General features: G+C 55.8%; 8 protein-coding genes across 12 annotated transcripts; 4 read left to right on the top strand and 4 right to left on the bottom strand.

Annotated features, from left to right (window-relative positions):
- Positions 1-27: 27 nt before the first annotated feature.
- On the bottom strand, positions 28-1,651 carry H310_02977 (hypothetical protein; the record flags this gene model as incomplete). Its single annotated transcript, XM_008866693.1, has 6 exons — positions 28-222; positions 281-433; positions 475-631; positions 682-830; positions 884-1,394; positions 1,464-1,651. 6 exons carry the CDS (start codon positions 1,649-1,651, stop codon positions 28-30), a joined length of 1,353 nt encoding a protein of 450 aa, XP_008864915.1.
- A 1,405-nt stretch (positions 1,652-3,056) lies between these two features.
- On the top strand, positions 3,057-3,907 carry H310_02976 (hypothetical protein). The gene has a single exon (XM_008866692.1). It carries the CDS (start codon positions 3,128-3,130, stop codon positions 3,692-3,694), a length of 567 nt encoding a protein of 188 aa, XP_008864914.1. The 5' UTR covers positions 3,057-3,127; the 3' UTR covers positions 3,695-3,907.
- A 436-nt stretch (positions 3,908-4,343) lies between these two features.
- On the bottom strand, positions 4,344-5,115 carry H310_02975 (hypothetical protein). Its single transcript, XM_008866691.1, has one exon. It carries the CDS (start codon positions 5,097-5,099, stop codon positions 4,719-4,721), a length of 381 nt encoding a protein of 126 aa, XP_008864913.1. The 5' UTR covers positions 5,100-5,115; the 3' UTR covers positions 4,344-4,718.
- Positions 5,116-5,709: 594 nt separating this feature from the next.
- H310_02974 (hypothetical protein) lies at positions 5,710-6,227 on the bottom strand. Its single transcript, XM_008866690.1, has one exon. It carries the CDS (start codon positions 6,140-6,142, stop codon positions 5,765-5,767), a length of 378 nt encoding a protein of 125 aa, XP_008864912.1. The 5' UTR covers positions 6,143-6,227; the 3' UTR covers positions 5,710-5,764.
- A 3,402-nt stretch (positions 6,228-9,629) lies between these two features.
- H310_02973 (hypothetical protein) lies at positions 9,630-10,297 on the top strand. Its single transcript, XM_008866689.1, has one exon. It carries the CDS (start codon positions 9,676-9,678, stop codon positions 10,081-10,083), a length of 408 nt encoding a protein of 135 aa, XP_008864911.1. The 5' UTR covers positions 9,630-9,675; the 3' UTR covers positions 10,084-10,297.
- A 639-nt stretch (positions 10,298-10,936) lies between these two features.
- H310_02972 (hypothetical protein) lies at positions 10,937-11,972 on the top strand. The gene is made up of 2 exons (XM_008866688.1): positions 10,937-11,599; positions 11,652-11,972. Exons 1-2 carry the CDS (start codon positions 10,970-10,972, stop codon positions 11,874-11,876), a joined length of 855 nt encoding a protein of 284 aa, XP_008864910.1. The 5' UTR covers positions 10,937-10,969; the 3' UTR covers positions 11,877-11,972.
- H310_02970 (hypothetical protein) lies at positions 11,832-16,759 on the bottom strand. 5 transcript variants are annotated; one of them, XM_008866683.1, is made up of 7 exons: positions 16,723-16,748; positions 16,450-16,676; positions 13,018-16,393; positions 12,821-12,962; positions 12,463-12,771; positions 12,227-12,325; positions 11,832-12,182 (listed from the first exon to the last, which is right to left on the bottom strand). In XM_008866683.1, the coding sequence occupies exons 3-7, from the start codon at positions 13,498-13,500 to the stop codon at positions 11,947-11,949; spliced, it is 1,269 nt and encodes a 422-aa protein (XP_008864905.1). In that variant the 5' UTR covers positions 13,501-16,393; positions 16,450-16,676; positions 16,723-16,748; the 3' UTR covers positions 11,832-11,946. The 5 variants fall into 5 exon arrangements, with proteins under 5 accessions (XP_008864905.1, XP_008864906.1, XP_008864904.1 ...); XM_008866684.1 differs by lacking the exon at positions 16,723-16,748 and adding an exon at positions 16,681-16,701 and having other exon boundaries at positions 16,450-16,615; XM_008866682.1 differs by having other exon boundaries at positions 16,450-16,759.
- Positions 14,551-16,341, top strand: H310_02971 (hypothetical protein). The gene is made up of 3 exons (XM_008866687.1): positions 14,551-15,409; positions 15,490-15,830; positions 15,880-16,341. The coding sequence occupies exons 1-3, from the start codon at positions 14,622-14,624 to the stop codon at positions 16,218-16,220; spliced, it is 1,470 nt and encodes a 489-aa protein (XP_008864909.1). The 5' UTR covers positions 14,551-14,621; the 3' UTR covers positions 16,221-16,341.
- Positions 16,760-18,167: the final 1,408 nt, after the last annotated feature.

The raw sequence follows: 18,167 nt of genomic DNA, 5'->3' as shown, positions 1-18,167 counted from the left end.
CAGACCCCCCCCTATTTAGTCTGTTTCTTACGCGTCGGTCGAGATCATCGACTCGATCAACTTGACAGCACCATCGATCGTCGCGTCGTCCTTGCAAAACGCAATGCGCACGAGCGCAGGTGACGGTTGGTTGGCCACGTTCGAGTAGAACGGCGACGTCGGGATCACCGTTAGCCCTTGCTCCATGCACATCTTCTTGGCCATTTGGTAGTCTGGGCGGCGCTATACCACGTCAACACGATTCCGTTGAGAGAAGACCGTTGGCTGGTGCAGGACGCACCTCGGCTGGCAAGTCGGTCTCGGCTTCCAAGTGCCGAAATTCGTTGTACGAGTCGAGGCTAGACACGTTGCAGCACACAAAGTACCCGCCGTCCGGCACGATGGGTTTCAGGTTGGCCTTTTCCAGCGCATCGACAATCGTGTCTCGCTTATTCTAGGCACATCATGAGCGCCCCAAGCGACGACACGTCGAACCTCGAGAAGCTTGGGCAGGTCGTTCAAGTACCCGTTCGTGGCGGCTGCCTGGAAGCCCTTGGCCACAGCCAATTCAAACGGAAGCGCACCGCAGAATGGAATCGCACTATGGGTCTTTGCCACGAGGTCGGCATACTTTTGGGGCATAATCGCATAACTACGTCAAAGCCACGCTTGAGAGAGAGAGATGTGCATGTCGCGACGCACCCAACGCGCCATCCTGTGCACGAAAACGTCTTGCCAGCGCTAAAGAGCGAGATCACGCGGTCAAACATGCCGTCGTACGTGGCAATGCGCTCGTGGGGGGTGCCCTCGAAGCACGCAAACTCGTACACTTCGTCCGACAGAATTGTAATCTACATCAATTTTCCCCATGACTCTACAGGATGAAGGAGGTAGGAGGCTGTACCTGGGGATGGCGCTTCAGGACGCCCAGAATGCCCTCCAACTCATCCTTGGAAAAGACTTTGCCCGTCGGGTTATGGGGCGTGTTGAGCACGATCATTTTCGTCTTGGGCGTGATGGACGCCTCCAACTTGGCCAAGTCGATCTTGAGGTCCTTCGAGCTAAACTTGTCGCGGCACGACGGGTCATTGTACTTGGCCTTGGTCGCAACGTCCATCTCCAACGGCACGCCGACAGTCTTGATTCCCAAGAGCAGCGCAATGTTGACATACGCGTCAAAGAACGGCTCGACAATGAGCACTTCGTCGCCTTTCGAAAGCAGCGACAGGAAGATGCAAAAGATGCCTTCTTGCGCCCCCGTGAACGTGACGATTTCCGTCAGTGGGTTCAGTTCGCGCTTGTACCATGGAGAGTACAAGTCCGCCAACACCTTGACCAATTCGGGGTTGCCTCCCGGACGCGTGTACTGGTTGTTCTCGCGTTGAATGGACTCGATCGCAGCCTCTTTCACAAACCTACGCACACGACATGACGCGTTCTGGTCGATATTGGGTATCTCTCCTGGAGGAGCAACGAGGTCTTACGAGGGGGTGCCGTATGATGGAAACCCCTGCCCCAAGTTGAGCGAGTTGTGCTTCACGGCCAGGCCCGAGAATTCGGCAAACACATTCTTACGGAGGTTCAACGCAGGCGATGACAATTCTGGAGCGGTCGAGAACCCGCGGCGCCACAACCCCTGTCGCAAGGATCGGTGAGGAAATGCCGCCAACATGGGGCGCAGATTCGTTGGCGGTCTCCGAGAGGTGTGATCACCCATGGCGGCAGCACGAGATGGCCCAATGGCATCGCAGAATATCGAATACGTCGTTTGGATTGGATAAATAGAATTCAATAACAGCCAATGCGGTGTCTGTATTGGAGTACGACAGTGTCAAGGTGGGTGCGACAGAGATGTCGATGTGAACTCGGCGTGTTGGTCGGGCAATTTCATTTGGCCGATTGTATCGGATGTTTACAAACCGATGGATGCCTTGATGACAAATATCTGCTTCTATCCACAAATTCGATAGAAATCAAATTATTTTATGTTCTAGTATACATAGAGGGCACAGTCAAGTTCGAATGCTGACACAAGTATTCGTACTTAATCGAATCGAACACAGGTCCCTTCTGTGAGGTGTTCGAGATGCGACAAGTTAACATGTGTCTCATGGCGGCCGCCGTGACGAACGTCCGACGGAGAGGATGCAAGACGCCTCCATGTTCCTCGCCGTCTCGATCGGTTGTGGAGGTTGATGGCGCAGCCTGCAAGTACGCATACGCTGCGCCGGCATGCCAAATCGCCGGATGCGGTCGTCGAAATGTCGTCTGGACTGCTGCGGTGGAGAGTCTGGACGCAAGAGAACAACGGCGAAGGTCGATCGCACGCCGGCCTTGGCGCGGCGAGGAAGATCCAGAAGTTGCACCCAGCAACTCGCCAGTGGCAGCAGCATTTTGCACCAAACTTGTCTGCGGTTGAGCGAAGTGGTCCTTGTCTATACAATTTCGAAATGAACGACCCCACAACAAGCCTCAAAACAAGTCAAATTGGTGAGATGCTTCCAACGGGATTGCTTAGCTCCTTCCTGCGACGGATCGAACCTGTTTGTTTGTTTGGTAGGCGACACCAATGACGGCGAGCGGCGCAGTTCACGCAAGGTGTACGCCCCCACCGCACGCCATCGATCACCTGGTGGCCAGCTAACATTGTCGGCGAATGCAACGGCCGATCCATTTGAGCGTGCGAGAAGTCGCTGTGCCGGAAGGACAGAGCTCGATGACTCGCCCTCGCGAGTGCATTGAAACACGCGCCACCAGCCGTTCGAAACCAGATCACGACGGCATCGACAGTGTTCGCCTACGTTCTATCACACGAAGTTGCCAAGATACAACTCGGTGTTCGCGTACCCAAGGAGAAATAGCTAGGGACGCCACCTCCGACGGTCTGCGCCTACCCATGGCGCGCTGTCGGACCGCTGCGACTGCCCCCGCGACGCCGTCCGCGGCATCGCCTCTCCTCAGCCGTCATCGCGAATGTTGACGGTACGACAAATTCGCTTCGAGTGCGATTTGATTAAGTGCGATGTCACCTTGAAGTTGGCGGTCACTCGGAATTCTGATTGGCTAGAATTCGAATTCTTTTTCAGGATGTCGCGATCGAACCAACGGGCCATTGCTGGTTTTTGCACGCGGCGGACGAGACGGCGCGATGGAGACATGCCATTTCAACGGGTGCGAGGAGAAGGTGCGACCGGGGACGCAAAAGTGCACGTTTCACCGCAAGAAAGGCATCTGCAGTGTCAGCGAGTGCCGCAACCAGGTGTATGCACGCGGGTTGTGTGTCCGACACGGCGCGCGGAAACCGTGCGAATTTCCCGACTGCGACGGGTTTGCCCGGTACGGCGGGTTTTGCTGCAAGCACGGCGACAAGTACACAATGAAAGAGTGCGTGGAAGAAGGATGTGTGAACAAAGCCCATGCGCGCCAACGGTGCGTCCGACACGGCGGCGGCAGGAAATGCAAACGGCCAGGATGCGACTCCCACGCCCGATGCAACGGGTTCTGCTCGAAACACATGGAGACCGCGATGACGGCCGAGTCGCTCGTGTCGCTGGCTAAACCGTTCTTGTCAAGACCGTCGATGCGGGACATTTGCGCTGCCCTCGAACCACAGTTTAGTCACACGGCCCTCGACACGAGCCCCCTCGCGACCAGAAAACTGCCGTCTATCAAGCTCACGTACGAGTACAAGCCGTACTTTGTCGTGAATGCATGACAAGCCCCGTGGTCTCATTAGAGCAGAGGACGCAGCGATGTGGCCACGTGGCACCCTAAATGTCGAAGTCGTGATGATGCCGCGGTTCAAAGGGGCCCGACTCCACGACAATAGTAGGCACAACAGTGCAGTACCATGTAGATCGAACGAGACGTGCTACGTTAGCTTCATCATCCTGTCCTTTCATTCATAATGCACGGCAGCTCGACCGACCGCAAAGGGGGCAAGGGAACGAATTGCGCGACCGAAAGCAGCACAAGCGTCGTCCTTGGGATGGCTATCACTCCAGCGGTGGTGGACGCTTCTGGTGCTTGTGGTCGTACGGACAATGACGTGGGCGGGGATTGCGACGCAAGTCATGGCCCAGGTCATTACAGCCTTCAAACGCATGCACGGGGCCATCGACGTCGCATCCCACTAGTTCATCCATCTCTGTACCACCAAACAGCTTGTCATGGGGCCGCCACGTATCTACGTACCATTCGTTTTGATCGACCTGAGGGTTCGCGACGACCGCACAATGTTCAACAGGGAATGGATGGTCAGGACGAATTCTCGTGGGTGGTCTGTACGACCTGTTGTCGACGTCGTTGGTCGAGTTGCGCTCGGGTGAGATTGGGCAACACGAGGAGGTGGAGCGATTGTTGTGGGCGGATCTGCGTGGGCAAGCTTGGGGCCACCGCAGTTTCATTGTCTGCTACATTAGTGCTACAAGTAGACGCTACCATCACCCCTGCAGCTGCCGACAGAATCGACGGCCGCTCGCTCCTACTACATAAAATGCACACATGTGGCTGTGCAGCCATCGAGAGGATGCACCGAATTCCAGCTCTCCTCCACGGAAAATGGTTGAGTCATGCTCTATTGAGGACGGACAGCATGCGCTTGCATGCACGATGCGTGGCCATCGTATGGCGATCGGCGAGGTCGACAACTCTTGGCGCGTGCGACACGGCGGAGTTGCGGTCAGATATTCGCGAGGCGGGGTCGACGCAGTCGGTGCATTCTGGACGTGAACCGTTCGTCAAAATACATGGACCGCTTTGTCTTCGTGGATGCGATCGTAGATAATCATGCGCATGCGTCGTTGCTTGGTTTGAAGCCTCGTGTATGGGATCTTTTTGCCACCAACGAACGTTTCCCGCTTATACAAGTGCTCAAGGGGAATCTTGACGGGGACGGCGACTTTCTGCTTTGGAGACGGAGTCGCTTCGATCGATGGGTCGACCGAGGTCGGCATGACTGCTGGTGGCGCAAGTTCCTCGTCGTCGGTCACGCTGACCGTGGACTTGCGACGGCGCCACTGCAAAAACATCTTCGGTCGTTCGGATGCCTTGTCAAGGCGCTTGTGCAGCGGATCAACCACCGACCTGACCCATCCCGACGACGGCCATCGCAGCTTCATTTCCGCAAGAGCCAAACTAATTGTCCAACGAGTGAGCATTCATGGCACGCGGGAAATATCTTGGAATTTGTATGGAACGCGGGTGCCACCCATGTATGGGATCGTTTACACGACATACTCAAATCAAGATGAATCGTCCTTTGGATTTGTACCGACGACGTCGTGTATCACCCTGGCGCTCCACATCGTGCCGGCCAACCCCCCCGCCGTGCGATCCAGACATAGCTACACATATCAAATAGCATACTGCGTGCACTACACAGGAGCATCCAATGCGCTGCCTTGCGGCGACGGCGTCGTCAACTTTGACTGCAAACGGAGTAGTATAACATGAGGTCGCTGGTCGTGAAAAAAGGTGCCGTGGCCGGCATGTGCTGTACGACAGGCATGTCCAGGAGTATACAAAAATCAAGTCAAGCGCAGCAAAGACGAACAACCGAGCGAGGCCGCGACAGCGACACCCACGCCTGCCAGCGGCATGTGGGTGCATGGAGCGCCAACGTGGGCGAGGGAAAGAGCGTAGGAGATTGCCCAGCGGGTGATAGTGATGGTCCGATGACACGGATCAGATGCACCAAGGGAAGGCGCGGTCCAAGCACACACGCACCACTTGCGGCGATGAATAAATACGTGTTGAATTGTACAGCAGGTGGACACTACGGTTTCTACGCGTCAATCAGGTCCGCTTCCTCGGGGATCGACGGGTAGCGACGAGCGCGTCGTGCCTTGGCCTTGACCTGCCTTCGGGTAAACGGCACGTTCTTTCCACCAACGCAGTTTGTGCGCTGGAAAAGGTATTCTTGAGGAACTTCCACGGGTCGAGTTGTGCACGCGACGTACGGCGTCTCGACAAACTGTGGGAAGCGGTGGACGGGGCTGTTTTCGGGTGTACTCTGCGGCGTGGTTTCGACGGCACTCGCCTTGCTGCGTCCGAAGAGGCGCCACTTGCGGGAGGACGTTGTGGGTTGTGGCTTCAATTCAAACGGATGGCCTCGCTTCGACGAGGTGCGCACGGATCGTGAGAACAAGTTGTTCCAGAGCATCGTCCAGTCTTGGTGGGGTCGGTGGCAAGATGGTAAATGACATGACACCTCCGTGGGCGCTCCATGTGGGATCCTCGGACGCCGCTGTCTCCGAATTTGTATAGGACACTGGAATGTCACTAAATAGACCAATCAAATGCGACCATCAACAAATAAAGAACCCTGTCGGCAGGAAGTTGTTGACGCTCTCGGAATTCGGATGGACATCCTGGTGCGCATCGACTCGACCGGGTGGCACACTCTCCGTGCCGCCAACGCTGGGTGGCGATAGCGTCGTGGCCGATCCTCGAATTCAACCTTCACAACACTCCCGATGCATTCTTTGCATAGAGGAGGCGGTGGTGATGGCGGCAGTCCCTCGAGTGAGGCACCATCACAACCTGCAAGAGTAACAATATGGTACCACATGGTGGGCTCCACCCACCGTGACGCGGCGGATTTAGTTGTTCGCGGCTGAATTCACAGAGCACGTTCGAACAATCGAGTGCGGGTGGAATCGGTGGAGAGAGACAGCTTGTTGCTCGTCGCTCCGCAAGATGACATGGCTGTGCTGCTGATCGGACGACGATTCCGATGGCTCGGCATCCTTCGACAGCCCCGACGCGACCAGCAACCACTGTCAGGAAAACTCTCAACAGTACGACAATCGTGTCATCGACCTTCAACGAATTACAGTTTTCTCGTAGCAGCTGTCGTAGTGAGTTGTTATCCTACTTCGCTATCCGTTGTTTCTGGAAGGCGATTGTACAAGATCATGCGGCCCCTCTGTCGTCGCACCTGCTGCCTTGTGTAGGGCACATTGACGCCGCCAATGCAGGTTGTCTTGGCCCGCAGGTACTCGGGGGGAATTGGAACGGGCACGATCATCTTGGGTGGGCTTGGGTCGGGGGTCGATGTCGGACCTCCGACAGACACCAACGTTTCTTCCAACTCGACAAGCTATTGTCGTCGCGTGAAGAGTCAGGTCCAATTGGAGTTCCTCACATGTTGCAGGCCGGTTGGCGCGATGCTTTCTTGAAGGGATGGCCATGGGGTCATTCACCTTTGGCAGGCGAACGGGTCTTAATTGCGTTATGGAATCATGACGTGGATTCAAATTTGAATTTGACACACACTCCGTTTTTGTACACCTCTCATTCTATGAATGATGGTGGATACATCGTGGATTCTTTGAATCCACCATGTCAACAAGATTTTTTGTCAAGAGATGTCGGTGGCTTTGCCGTCGTTGTCGGCCCAACGGACGGATTTGCATGCAATTGACATGGTGCAGGTCGAGCGCAGCTCAAGATGTTCACAAGCCGCGCATTGCTATTGACGCTTTATGCGGTGCTTGTCGCCAACGTCGGTCGGAATTTGTCGGAACAAAGGCAGCTTCGGTTCTTGCTGTCGACCTCTGCAGCTCATGTTGGTACGTTCACTGCGTATGGGCTGGCATGTAGCGACTAGCGTGCGGATGCGAATGCCTGGATTGCCATTGCCAGTGACACTCGTCGCCTTCGTCAATGATGCTGCATTGTTCTACCTCTTAACGACGTTTCTTGGCCTGAGCCCGAGTGAATCGCACATGTTGGCCACCAACCATGTTGAACCAGCACGTTGTTGAACAACTTGATGAGGAGGTTGGACCTTAAATAGAGAGAGAAAGGCAGTGGCCTTGTGGACCGGGCGAGGGCGGGGTGGGGGCGCCCCAGTGCGTCAATTTGCGTTTGAAGAACAGGAAAAGACCATAGCCCGTTAGCACTCGGGGGGCGATGGCCTTCTTAGTGGCGGCAGTGGGTTTCCTAGTTAGGACGTCAACACGGCACATGCTGGTGAAGTTTGTCGAGAAATTAGTTGGAGCGATACATTTGAATCGATTCCGTGCCACGCCGAATTGGACCACTGCGAACCATTCAACTTGATTGCTCCTCACCACACGGGTGTTGGCAACGCGCATGTGGACTGCGTTATTGTGGAGGTTGGTTGAATTCATGCCTTGGTATCATAATATATTTATGTTGTGTACAGGTCGCATCTCTACGATGGGCAACAGCGACTGGGCGTACGTGCTCGCTGTGGTGTGGAGTGGGTCGCGACAGCGCAAGACAGCGGCATAAAGCAACAAGTCGACTGAATATGTATAGGTGCGATCGGACATCGACCGAACGGTGTCGTGCGACGAAGATACAAATTTCACGAGTACGTTTCATGTTTTCAATGATCTTAAACCCACAATCCACGACGCCGACGCGTGCGCGGACGAGTGCACCTCCACTCACTTGGTTGACCACGCATCTCGTCGGTTGCTTTATCCACGGAGATGGGAGGACGAAAAGAGTCAGAACACCCGGTTCTGTCGAGAACATCCCCACTGCCCTGTCCATCAGGTCGCAGGATGGTCCAGCAACAGTAGGAGGTTCTTTGTGCCTTTTAGAGGCCTTTCCTCATGTCGTAGTCAGTTGCAGCGAAGGCCACGTCACATCATTAGGACGTCGTGACCTCATTGACCAGTTGGCCTACTACACTGACTGATGGGCTTCGCCCACCGTTCACTTCTACTTCTATTACGAGAACCCCTATCTCCTCAACTCCGTGTTTTCTCTTCGCTACCTGCCCCTCCAACTAAAAGCATGCGAAGAACACGCCGTTGCTGCCGTCCGTGGGCTTGCCCCAAATCAGATCGAGATGCAATTGGGTTCAACAGAATCGTCGTCTGTCGTCCAGCGCCGCCAACGAGGCTTGAGGACCCCCCGGCAGCGACGGCCTTGGTGACTACCTGGCGAGGTTCACATGTTGCTAGACGAACTCGTGCGTGTCTTCTCGAGATATTGCTCCGGTCGCGCGGACATTCGCACGTCGTTCGTGCGGCGGCGTCGTCGATGACGTTCAAAATAGTCCAAACCCGCATCCCATTCTTTGAAAAGTTCGTCATACTTATATATTTTGAACGTTTTGGCATACCAACTATTTCGCTGACAACGTGGCGAAACGTTAGCAACGGCCTGCGGTCGGTCCCTCGTGACTTGCGCTGGCGGGGTGCACTGATCTTTGCAGGGGGGCAAGAGCGCGACGTTTTTTTGCCATCCGGTGTTGGAAACTGGACGATCGTCGTCCTGTGGTCTTCCAGGTGGTCTTCCAGGTGCGCGCGCAACCAACCAGCTGGACGTATGTCGAGCCTCGAACAAGCCCACATCTCGTGGTTGGGTCGTCCACTCTCCACGGTGGGTCGAAGCGAAAACGTCGGAGCCATGGATAGCTTTGTCACGACGTTTTGGCGCCAGTGATCTCGCCAGGAAGGTTCCCATCCCCCGCGACCCCCTCTACCGGCACCAACACCCCACGACCGCTGGCCCGGTGCCGTTTCTTGTGTTGGTATGTATAAATTTCGAACCCCCTGGAGCACGAGATGCGCCATTTTAATTGGGACATTTTTCCGTCCAACTTGAGTTTTGTATGGTGTAAAAAAATGTGTTGAAGGATTTGAACCGGACGAATCTCGCCAAAACCACGCAACATCAACATCACTCACGAACGTGCTTGGTCTTGCAAGGATGGCCCCCAACCTCGAAGTGACGTCGACGGCTGCGTCTGTGGCTACATGGAGGGACCAGCGCGCCATGGCAATCACGTCGCCCAAGGGCAGTTACTCGTACAGCAGCGGCAACTACGGCATGCGCCTGTCCAAGCCCCTGGATCGCAAAGTTGCCCGACGTCCTGTCCCCGTTGCCATCCCCGAGGTATATAAGGCGCGCGACCGACAATGCGTCGGTGGCAAGAAGATCCCGTTCACACGCTTCAACACGATCGCGTGTCGTCGCAAAGCCCTCAAGGAAGACCTGGACACTATCCACGAATCGGTCTACTACACCGACGTCAAGTGGGACGACTTGATCCCGAACCTCGACGACATGCTTCACGTGGACCCACGACGGCACATGGCAATCACGTTCATCCAGTGAATGCCGCGGCGGCGCCCCCCTTCCGATCCCCATCGCCTACGTAACTTATGGACGACAGCTAACGACGTCCGCTCCCCCGAAGGAAGGGCAACGTCATACTTGAGGACGTCACTGCGCCCAATCGACTCCACCATGTTCGGTGCTCGTGGCGTATGCACCTTACTTAATATATAGGCTCCAGGATCCCCACGAACCAACAGAGCGCGCTCGGCCACTTCTGTGTTGCTTCGACCGACCTAAGTGATCGTTGGTCACACCAGTCGTGAGAGATGGAGTTATCACATCATTTAGTCAGGTGTCTGGAGCAAGGAGACTGCATGCAGTGGAGATGCCACATCGTTTTTTCGCATCGCAACGTCACGAGATGCTAGCGCCTTTGTGCTGTGCGTCCGATAAGTGACTAGGTGGGTCGGGAGCGAGCAACCATTACCGATGGGGTGCCACCTACTTGATCGATATGTCTCATCAACAGGCACACCAGCACTTAGCAGCAGCACTTCTCCCTTCGACTCCAACACACTTCAATCGAGTGTTGCTCCAGGGTACCCTTTAACACGCCACAACGCGTGACAACGTCATGGATTCGATGTCTGCTGCCTAGGGTGTGGGTAGGATCGAGATCTTGTTGCAGCACGTCTGCAGCGGCGAGTATTGCCGCACGTAGAATGCATCCTTCTCCGAGCATCTCGTGCCTTCGGCGACCTTGATTTTCGTCAAATTCAAATGGCGAGCTCATGGATATTCAAGCTTTTGATTGGATAAAAAAGACGACCAAGTCCTGAGCTATTGGACAAAAGCTTCGGTTTTTGACGAATCAAATGGCCTTAAGTCAGGAACCTCGCCACCTTACATCCCCCAACTCGTCCACCGAGAGCAACGCGGAGCCATGAGCCGACACTCCAAGAACAACACGGCCACGCATCACTTCACGTACCGAGAAAAGGAAGCGGCAGGGCATGGCACACTCAAGCGCCGGTACGGCAAAGACTCCCAGCTCGCTTTCGGTTGTTGCAGCCTGTGCCTGAAACCCATTCTCGAGAAAGAGGAACCACTCGCGAGTCCATGTGGGTTTTTATACTGCAAGGGGTGCATTTACGCCAATTTGCTCGCACAAAAGCAGCAGATCAAGCTTGACCTGGCTGCGTATGAAGCGCAGGAGGAAGCCAAGCAGGCCAAGGAAGATGCAGAGGCACTCGCAGCAGAACGACAGCTTCTCGAATCGACGCTCGGGGTGAATCGGCAAGTGGACTTTATCAAGAGCGCCGACGACCGCGCTCGACTGCAATTGAGCTCAAAGATCGACTTGGAAACCACTGCCGAGAAGGCGAAGGAACTGCGACGCACATCGTTCTGGGTCCCAGGGTTCACTCCATCGGCAGAGGTCGTTCTCGCCAAGCCGGACGAGTTCACAAAGGACCCGATGAGCGGAAAAGCTCTCAAGCTCAAACAGCTCATGCCGGTGCACTTGAAGCGCTCCGAAGATGAGACCAAAGGCGAGACGGTCGTCATGTGCTCGGTGGGAACGTCGCCAACTCAGTCCTCGTGTGGTGACACCGCTCTATGTCTAGGTGAGCAACAAAGCGATAACGCACCAGATGCCCGTACTTCTGCGCCCGTCGGGCCATGTCATCATGGAATCGCTGCTCAAGGACATGGTGCTGCCGACCATGACGTGTCCGATATCTGGGCTCAAGCTGCGTCAAAAGGACATCGTGCACCTACAAGCCGGCGGGTCCAGCTTCAGCGCGCACAGCACGGTCGAAGCGAAAAAGTATCGACCAAGCATGACGTAATGATTATTTGCATATGGATGCGCGTCAACGAGTTCCATCGCTTGGCTGTCCAAGAGGGGATGTGGCCAAGTCAAAGCGCAGAATACTTGTCGCGACGGAATCCAGGCGCTGTGATCGAGTTCACGGGGCCATACCGAAGACGGAGACCATCTTGCACCTCGTCACACGTCATGCCGCATCGCAGCTGGCTTCGAATGGCCCGTAGAGCGTCGTCATAAAGCTGGGAAACGTCCAGGACATGGACGGACGGCGCTACGTCATGCAGCGCCACGTCCGTTACGACGCAAATGTTTGCCGGGTCCACATCTACCCAGTCGTGAGGCAAGTCCAGTTGTTTGGGACCAACGCACCCAAGTCCATCAGCACATGCATGCGCTCCACCGCACTGGATGCTTTCTGGAAGGCAATGACGTGGACGGCGGCTGGGTCGGTGGAGGCGCGGTCGCCTTCTACAAGAGGAAATGTCATCACATGCGCTACACCTTACGAAAGCGACCAGCACCGCCGTATCGGGCCGTCCATTCAAGAGGCTAGGCATTCAACTGGACGACTGGTGGCCGCGTGGTCGCGAGAGACGTGTACGAACCTCGATAGCGCAACGGTATCCTTTGGGCTTGGAGAAGGCCATGCGCCAGTGCTTGGTACTGGTCCATCGACTCGGTGTGAATGATCACGGGGTGGTCAAGGGCAGGTTTCTCGATCGCGTCGTTGTCTGCGTCGTCGGGGCTAGGATTGGACGTCCGCGAGCAAGAGGCTTCCAGCATGTCGAGCAAGTGAGTTGACACAATCGAAGCCGAGTTCACAGATATGTCCCAGTCCCGGTCGACGAGCATCTCGGGGGCTGTGCTGGGTGACGCCAAGAGGACCACGACTGCTTCCATGCGGCGCATGAACGCTGCCAGGCAAAACACGCTTGAAGAATAGATGGCGATGGGGTGCCTTACCACGGGGACCACGGAAAGGTGCAATGACATGGCGCACTTTTTCTAGGATTGCCGTGGCCTGCGCCGCGCAAGTTACCGAAGACAGGTCGGCTTCCACCAGGAACACATCGCTCCGTGTCGCGTCGAGCTGGTGTAAACACCACTAGACAAATGAATCGTGTCGTGAGGCTTCTTGCAGCTATGGCGAGAAAGAGTACCTGCTGCATGTCAAGCTGGGTGACGTTTGGCGTGGCACGTTCGATTTCTACAATGGCAAAGTGGTCTCCGTGTGCTTGGACGGAGTGTGGAGTCAAGCGGGACGTGGAGGTTGTGAGGCGTACGACCTTTTCCGACGACGCTCTCGAGTCGCGGAGGTGGACGAAGTGGTACAGTACACTGCTACTCGCAACAATGTAGCGGAAGGAACGAAGTGTCTCGGAGAGCACGGACGCGTCGACTGCTTCGGCCAACGAAACTTTGGCCGATTTGAAAATGACGGACATATCGATTGACTTCCACACGAAACTCGGGACGAGGTTGAACACCGCAAACCGACACGCGAGACCGAGCGGTACAGGACGGCGGCATCGAAGACACGCTTCTCCAAACCCGAGTAGGGCAATCGCTCCGGCCGTGAGCCCCATGCTTCTCCTGCAGTCGCTCGAGACGTCGACAAAGTCTGACGTAGATGTCGTCGGCATCGCAATTGTCCAGCTTTGTCCACGACGTTGGTTTGGCGCAATTGCTCGAAATATTTCTGCATTTCTCGCAAAAATCCGAATGAAAATCGCGAAAATCGTGCAAAGAGTGTTTGTTCAGGTCCGCACACCACACAATTGCACAACCAGCCCATGGCATCGGGGCAGAGACCGGCTCGGCATCATCTGGTCGCGACATGGGGGCTGTGACGACTGCTTGGCGATTGTGATGCAGGCCATGAGATCTCACGCATCGAGCGACACACAGATGCGCGGCGGGTGGGTTCATCGAAGAGCATCGAAGCACGTCAACAAGCGTCGTCGTTGCGGCCTGTAAGGAAAAAGACAGTAAGCAGGCTCGGGAAGAGTTGGATCGATGAGCCACGGACATAGCATTGTACACCGATCGGTCCGAACACTTGGCATCGCAGCGGACTCGGGTGCCGTCGCACGGGCAACCACGAGTCGATAGCCTTGCCGACACCCATGATGACACTCTCAAGGTACTCCTGAGTCGCTGTGCACGACAACAAGTCGCTCAACGGGTGAATTTGTCGCGTCGTCTGCGTTGGAGCATATGTTTGTCCGGGCGGTGCGCTTTCGTGGGACGGTGAGTGGCACCACGAGGCCATTGCTGGATGTCGTTCTGCTCAGAGAGATGGCTTCGGAACGACGTTGATTCACACTGCCAAACGTCGGCCCCACCTTTACAACGTCGATCGAGTCATACTTCTTGCGATCCACCCGCAGCGCTTGACAAAGCAAACAGGTCCAAGCGCCGTTGTGCATGCGCCTGCAAGGCGCCAGTATTCCTTGAACGTGCCCCGGCGGCGCCTCGCATGTCGACGTCGACATCGTTGATGATCCTATGGTGGTGGATGTACGGTCGAAAGCATGAGAAGGTGAAAAAGGATACAGCATGACGATCTTGGCCTGACTCTGGTCAAAATAGGGGTGGGTCGAGGACATGTCTTCAAATTTCAAGCGGATTCGATATCTTGAACGTGACAGTGGCGAGACAGCGCACTTTTTTGACCGATTCACGTCCATAAAAGCCGATAAACTCGGCGGGACGGCTCTGGATTGTGTGGCATTTCGCCACTTCACCTTTCGTTTATTGGCACATGCGGGTGGACATATCTGCGGACGAATATGCTGCCCATGCGCGGCACATGGAGTTCATTCTCAAGAAAGCGTTGGCCGACACAGCCAAGTGGACGCGCCACTCGGTCAAGAAGGGCTGGTCGGTCGACGTCGACCGGCACGGGTGGCGCGTGTGCTCAAGGTCGCTGTCGTCGTCGCATTCGTCCCCGCCGAAGCGCATGGTCGTGTGCCTTGGCTGCCACCACACGACCCTCTCGTCAATCCGCGAAGGATTGTACGCGGACAATTCCCGCGACTACCTTGCCATGGCCGCAGTTCTCCACGGGTCTACCTTGTTCGACGCTGCAGTGCTCAACGTCCACTCGACTCGCACCAAAGACGATCCCGGCCAATTCTTAGGCGTCAAGTCGCTCCAGGTCACAGTCGCGGCCAACAAACCGCCCTTGTCGTACTTGTTCCTAGAGTTTAGTGGGACATGCGTTGACCCCGACGGACGTGTGACGTTTTTTGTGCTAACCGAGCCGATCTTGGCGGCATCGACATCATGCCCGACGGAAGCAGTGTCGTGCGTCAAGCTGTACCGGGCGCGGCCGGACAGCGCTGGCGTCGATGTGTTGGTCCGCGCCCATTTCTTCACGGACGGAAGCGCCCAGCAGCACCTTCCGAAGATGACGGCGTGGCGAGGCATGAGCATGACCATCCAAACGCTCTTAGTCAAAGACGTCGGAGTGCTGCTGCAAGAATCGTCGCTGTACGAGTCGCTCGTGCTGACCACGGGAGCGTTTGCCCCTGAATGGGACTTTGCCACGTACGTGCAGTGCCGTCGGCCAGTCGAGCACATCTGCCACACTGGTCCCTGCAACATGCAGCTCACGATGTGTGCCGCAGGAAACGCTGCAACGTGTGCGAAAAGAAGTGCCAGTTTTGGAATCGCCACCACCATTGCCGGTGCTGTGGCCACGTCATGTGCGGGGGGTGCTTGGTCAAGCTCTACTGTGTGGACCGCTCGTCCAAGTCGAAGCAGCACAAGTCGGTGAAGAAGGCCAAGTCGCTGACCGAAGAGAAATTTTGCATGAAGTGCTGGGTCCGCGCACGGGGCGACTCGAGGAAACCAACGTCGCCGCCCGTCCAATCTGTCCGCCATGCGCTCGACACGTTGCACCCCACCATGTCGGCGCTGGAAACGCTCGTCCGTGTGGATGCCCCGAACACCGCCTCGATCGCCGATTGTACGTCGCCGAATACGTCTTGCAACTCGTGTCATGGTGTTCGTCCCAGGGTGGAAGTCGGCGCGCGACGAGGACAGTTTTTCAAACTTGAGCACGTCGTGGATGTCGACGTGTGCGGACCCTATGCACGACCTGCCGCTCTCGACCGTGTCAGCATCGTACCGGTCTCAAATGAGCCGCATCAACAGCTTCAACTTGCTCACGGCGTCGTCGTCCAAGGAAGAGATTGCAGCGCGCATGGACGAAGTGAACGAGTCGATCGCGTTGCAGACCATGATGCTGTCCACGATGACCAACATCTTGACGCCTCGAAGTCCGCCCGCGTCATTCGACGTTGTCGAAGTCCTCGACGTCAGCGAAGCAACCGTGCCATGCGAAAGGGTCGTGTAGTCCGTGTAGGTCTAGTTTATTTAGCATATGAGCATGATTCGAGACAAGGATCGCGAGAGCCGCCCCTTGTGGTGATCATTCAACGAGGGGCGGTCCTTCTACAGATTGGAAGCATGACGCGGTGGAACAAGCATTGCAGCGCGGACGTAGAACGCGTCCATGAAGTTGTCGCCCTACGCAAGAATGTAAACGACCTACCGGCACATGGGCATGGGAACATTGGGCATACACAGCGTTGGCAAACGCAAAACGATATCGAGAATTCAGATCCATAGGTGGCTGTGTGCAAGCATCCGTGGTGGTATCGCTGACGTTCCGTCGCGGTCTCGACGCATCCATAAACAGTAGCGTGTTCAAGCAAACACCGAGGCACTCAGCGCGGGCGCACATGTACCCTCAGCAGCATCAAACAAGTCGTTGTTGTCGCAGCAACGCTCCATCACCAACGATACCGACCTACCTCGTGGGCGTAAGTTTCGCCGAGAAAGCGATGCGCCGCGACCTTGGTCGAGTGTAGATCGATGCGAGATGCCTAGTCATCTGTCCGGATAAAGCCCACGCAAATATCAAGACAATGAGGGTCGATACAAATTCGGACAAAGTCGATACAAACATCAAGACACTTTTGCGATCGGATATTGGATCAAATACGTCAAAATTCGTGGATTATTCCAGGAAATAGTTATGTCAAATATGCTGGCAATTTTGAACGATCGAAGATGGCCACCGACGCCACCGTGCTTGCCGCGTGCGCAAGGTCCATCCTTCCGGCAGCTTGGTTGAATGACATGGAGACAACGATTTGTGAGTCTCAAGATAGACAAGACACGATGGTGCATCTCTTGACGGATACATTTGCCTTGATGTCAAGGAATCCGAGGGAGACAACCGACTTTGTCAGGCAGCACGCGCGCAGTACCGCCCATGAGAAGGACGCAAAAGCTCCTCCGACGACGTGGAAAGAGCGAGGCAACGAGCTCTTTAAGGCCCAAGACTTTGATCGGGCTATCGAGTGTTTTACTCACGGTCTACGCGAACTGACAATCGAGTCTCCCTTCACATCCACATTGCAATCCATCTTGTCTGTACACATCCTATTCCATTCGGCATGACCATCACGATAGGTATACGAATCGATGTGCAGCGTGGCAAGCCAAGCAATGCTGGCAACATGCATACGACCACGCGTCGCGAGCCATTCGAGCCGACTCAACGTATGCAAAAGCTTGGTTTCGTCGTGGTAAGGTCCTTGAAGCCTGCCATGTCACGTCTCCGTCGCTCGCCGCAGAATATGCGGTCCGCGGCGGGTGCATCGAGAGTGCAGCGATGTACTCGATGCCGTCGCTAAGGATCTCCATCACTCGAAGCTTCTCGTTGAGGGAGCTCCGATCGCATTGCTGCCCACGGCCCCCATCATTGACGAATGCCACGTACAGCCTGCGCAGGAAGAACGTTGTGCTGTTTTTCACCCGAGCGTTACGGTGGCTTCCACCTCAGCCATGGGTCGATCGGTCCTAGCCACTCAAGCTATCCCAGCTGGGACAATATTGCTCACAGAATCGCCTCACGTTCTGGCTGTGGGAGTTGCGAACGCCTGTTCTGCGGGCGCCCGCTTGTCGCCGCCGAACCCACTCTCGTGCGATTATTGCAACATCGACATCTACTGCACCGAGGCATGTCGGGCGACCGCGTGGATTGCCGGTCACAGCCAGGAGTGCTCCATACTCCTGCCAGACGGCGTCGAGCTGGATGCACTCTCTCGAGTTTTGCTTCGTCTGGTGAACCGAAGCCTCATGGGATCCCAGGACGATTGGTTTTCGTGGCACTTGGATCTCTCGAACGCGTGTAGCACTCGGCGCTGGACGAGCAACGACATGGCCGCTTTTCGAGCTTTCGTCCACTTCCCGCCGCTTCGACGCCACACCCCTTTCATCAACTCATCCATGC

This window comes from Aphanomyces invadans (genome assembly GCF_000520115.1).
Source record: "Aphanomyces invadans strain NJM9701 unplaced genomic scaffold supercont1.4, whole genome shotgun sequence".
NCBI lineage: Eukaryota > Oomycota > Saprolegniomycetes > Saprolegniales > Verrucalvaceae > Aphanomyces > Aphanomyces invadans.
This window is presented reverse-complemented; position numbering and strand designations above follow the sequence as displayed.

Excerpts from the sequence above, each read along its gene's own strand:
- H310_02974 (XM_008866690.1), bottom strand. The coding sequence starts at position 6,142 with ATGCTCTGGAACAACTTGTTCTCACGATCCGTGCGCACCTCGTCGAAG.
- H310_02975 (XM_008866691.1), bottom strand. The coding sequence starts at position 5,099 with ATGAAGCTGCGATGGCCGTCGTCGGGATGGGTCAGGTCGGTGGTTGAT.
- H310_02973 (XM_008866689.1), top strand. The coding sequence starts at position 9,676 with ATGGCCCCCAACCTCGAAGTGACGTCGACGGCTGCGTCTGTGGCTACA.
- H310_02970 (XM_008866682.1), bottom strand. The coding sequence starts at position 13,500 with ATGCCGACGACATCTACGTCAGACTTTGTCGACGTCTCGAGCGACTGC. Across the intron at positions 12,963-13,017 it reads CCCAGCTTGACATGCAGCAG|TGGTGTTTACACCAGCTCGA; the intron begins GTACTCTTTCTC and ends TCATTTGTCTAG. Across the intron at positions 12,772-12,820 it reads ACCTTTCCGTGGTCCCCGTG|CGTTCATGCGCCGCATGGAA; the intron begins GTAAGGCACCCC and ends TTTGCCTGGCAG.
- H310_02971 (XM_008866687.1), top strand. The coding sequence starts at position 14,622 with ATGCGGGTGGACATATCTGCGGACGAATATGCTGCCCATGCGCGGCAC. Across the intron at positions 15,410-15,489 it reads CCTGAATGGGACTTTGCCAC|GAAACGCTGCAACGTGTGCG; the intron begins GTACGTGCAGTG and ends TGTGTGCCGCAG. Across the intron at positions 15,831-15,879 it reads CACCGCCTCGATCGCCGATT|GGTGGAAGTCGGCGCGCGAC; the intron begins GTACGTCGCCGA and ends TGTTCGTCCCAG.
- H310_02976 (XM_008866692.1), top strand. The coding sequence starts at position 3,128 with ATGGAGACATGCCATTTCAACGGGTGCGAGGAGAAGGTGCGACCGGGG.
- H310_02972 (XM_008866688.1), top strand. The coding sequence starts at position 10,970 with ATGAGCCGACACTCCAAGAACAACACGGCCACGCATCACTTCACGTAC. Across the intron at positions 11,600-11,651 it reads AGACGGTCGTCATGTGCTCG|GTGAGCAACAAAGCGATAAC; the intron begins GTGGGAACGTCG and ends CTCTATGTCTAG.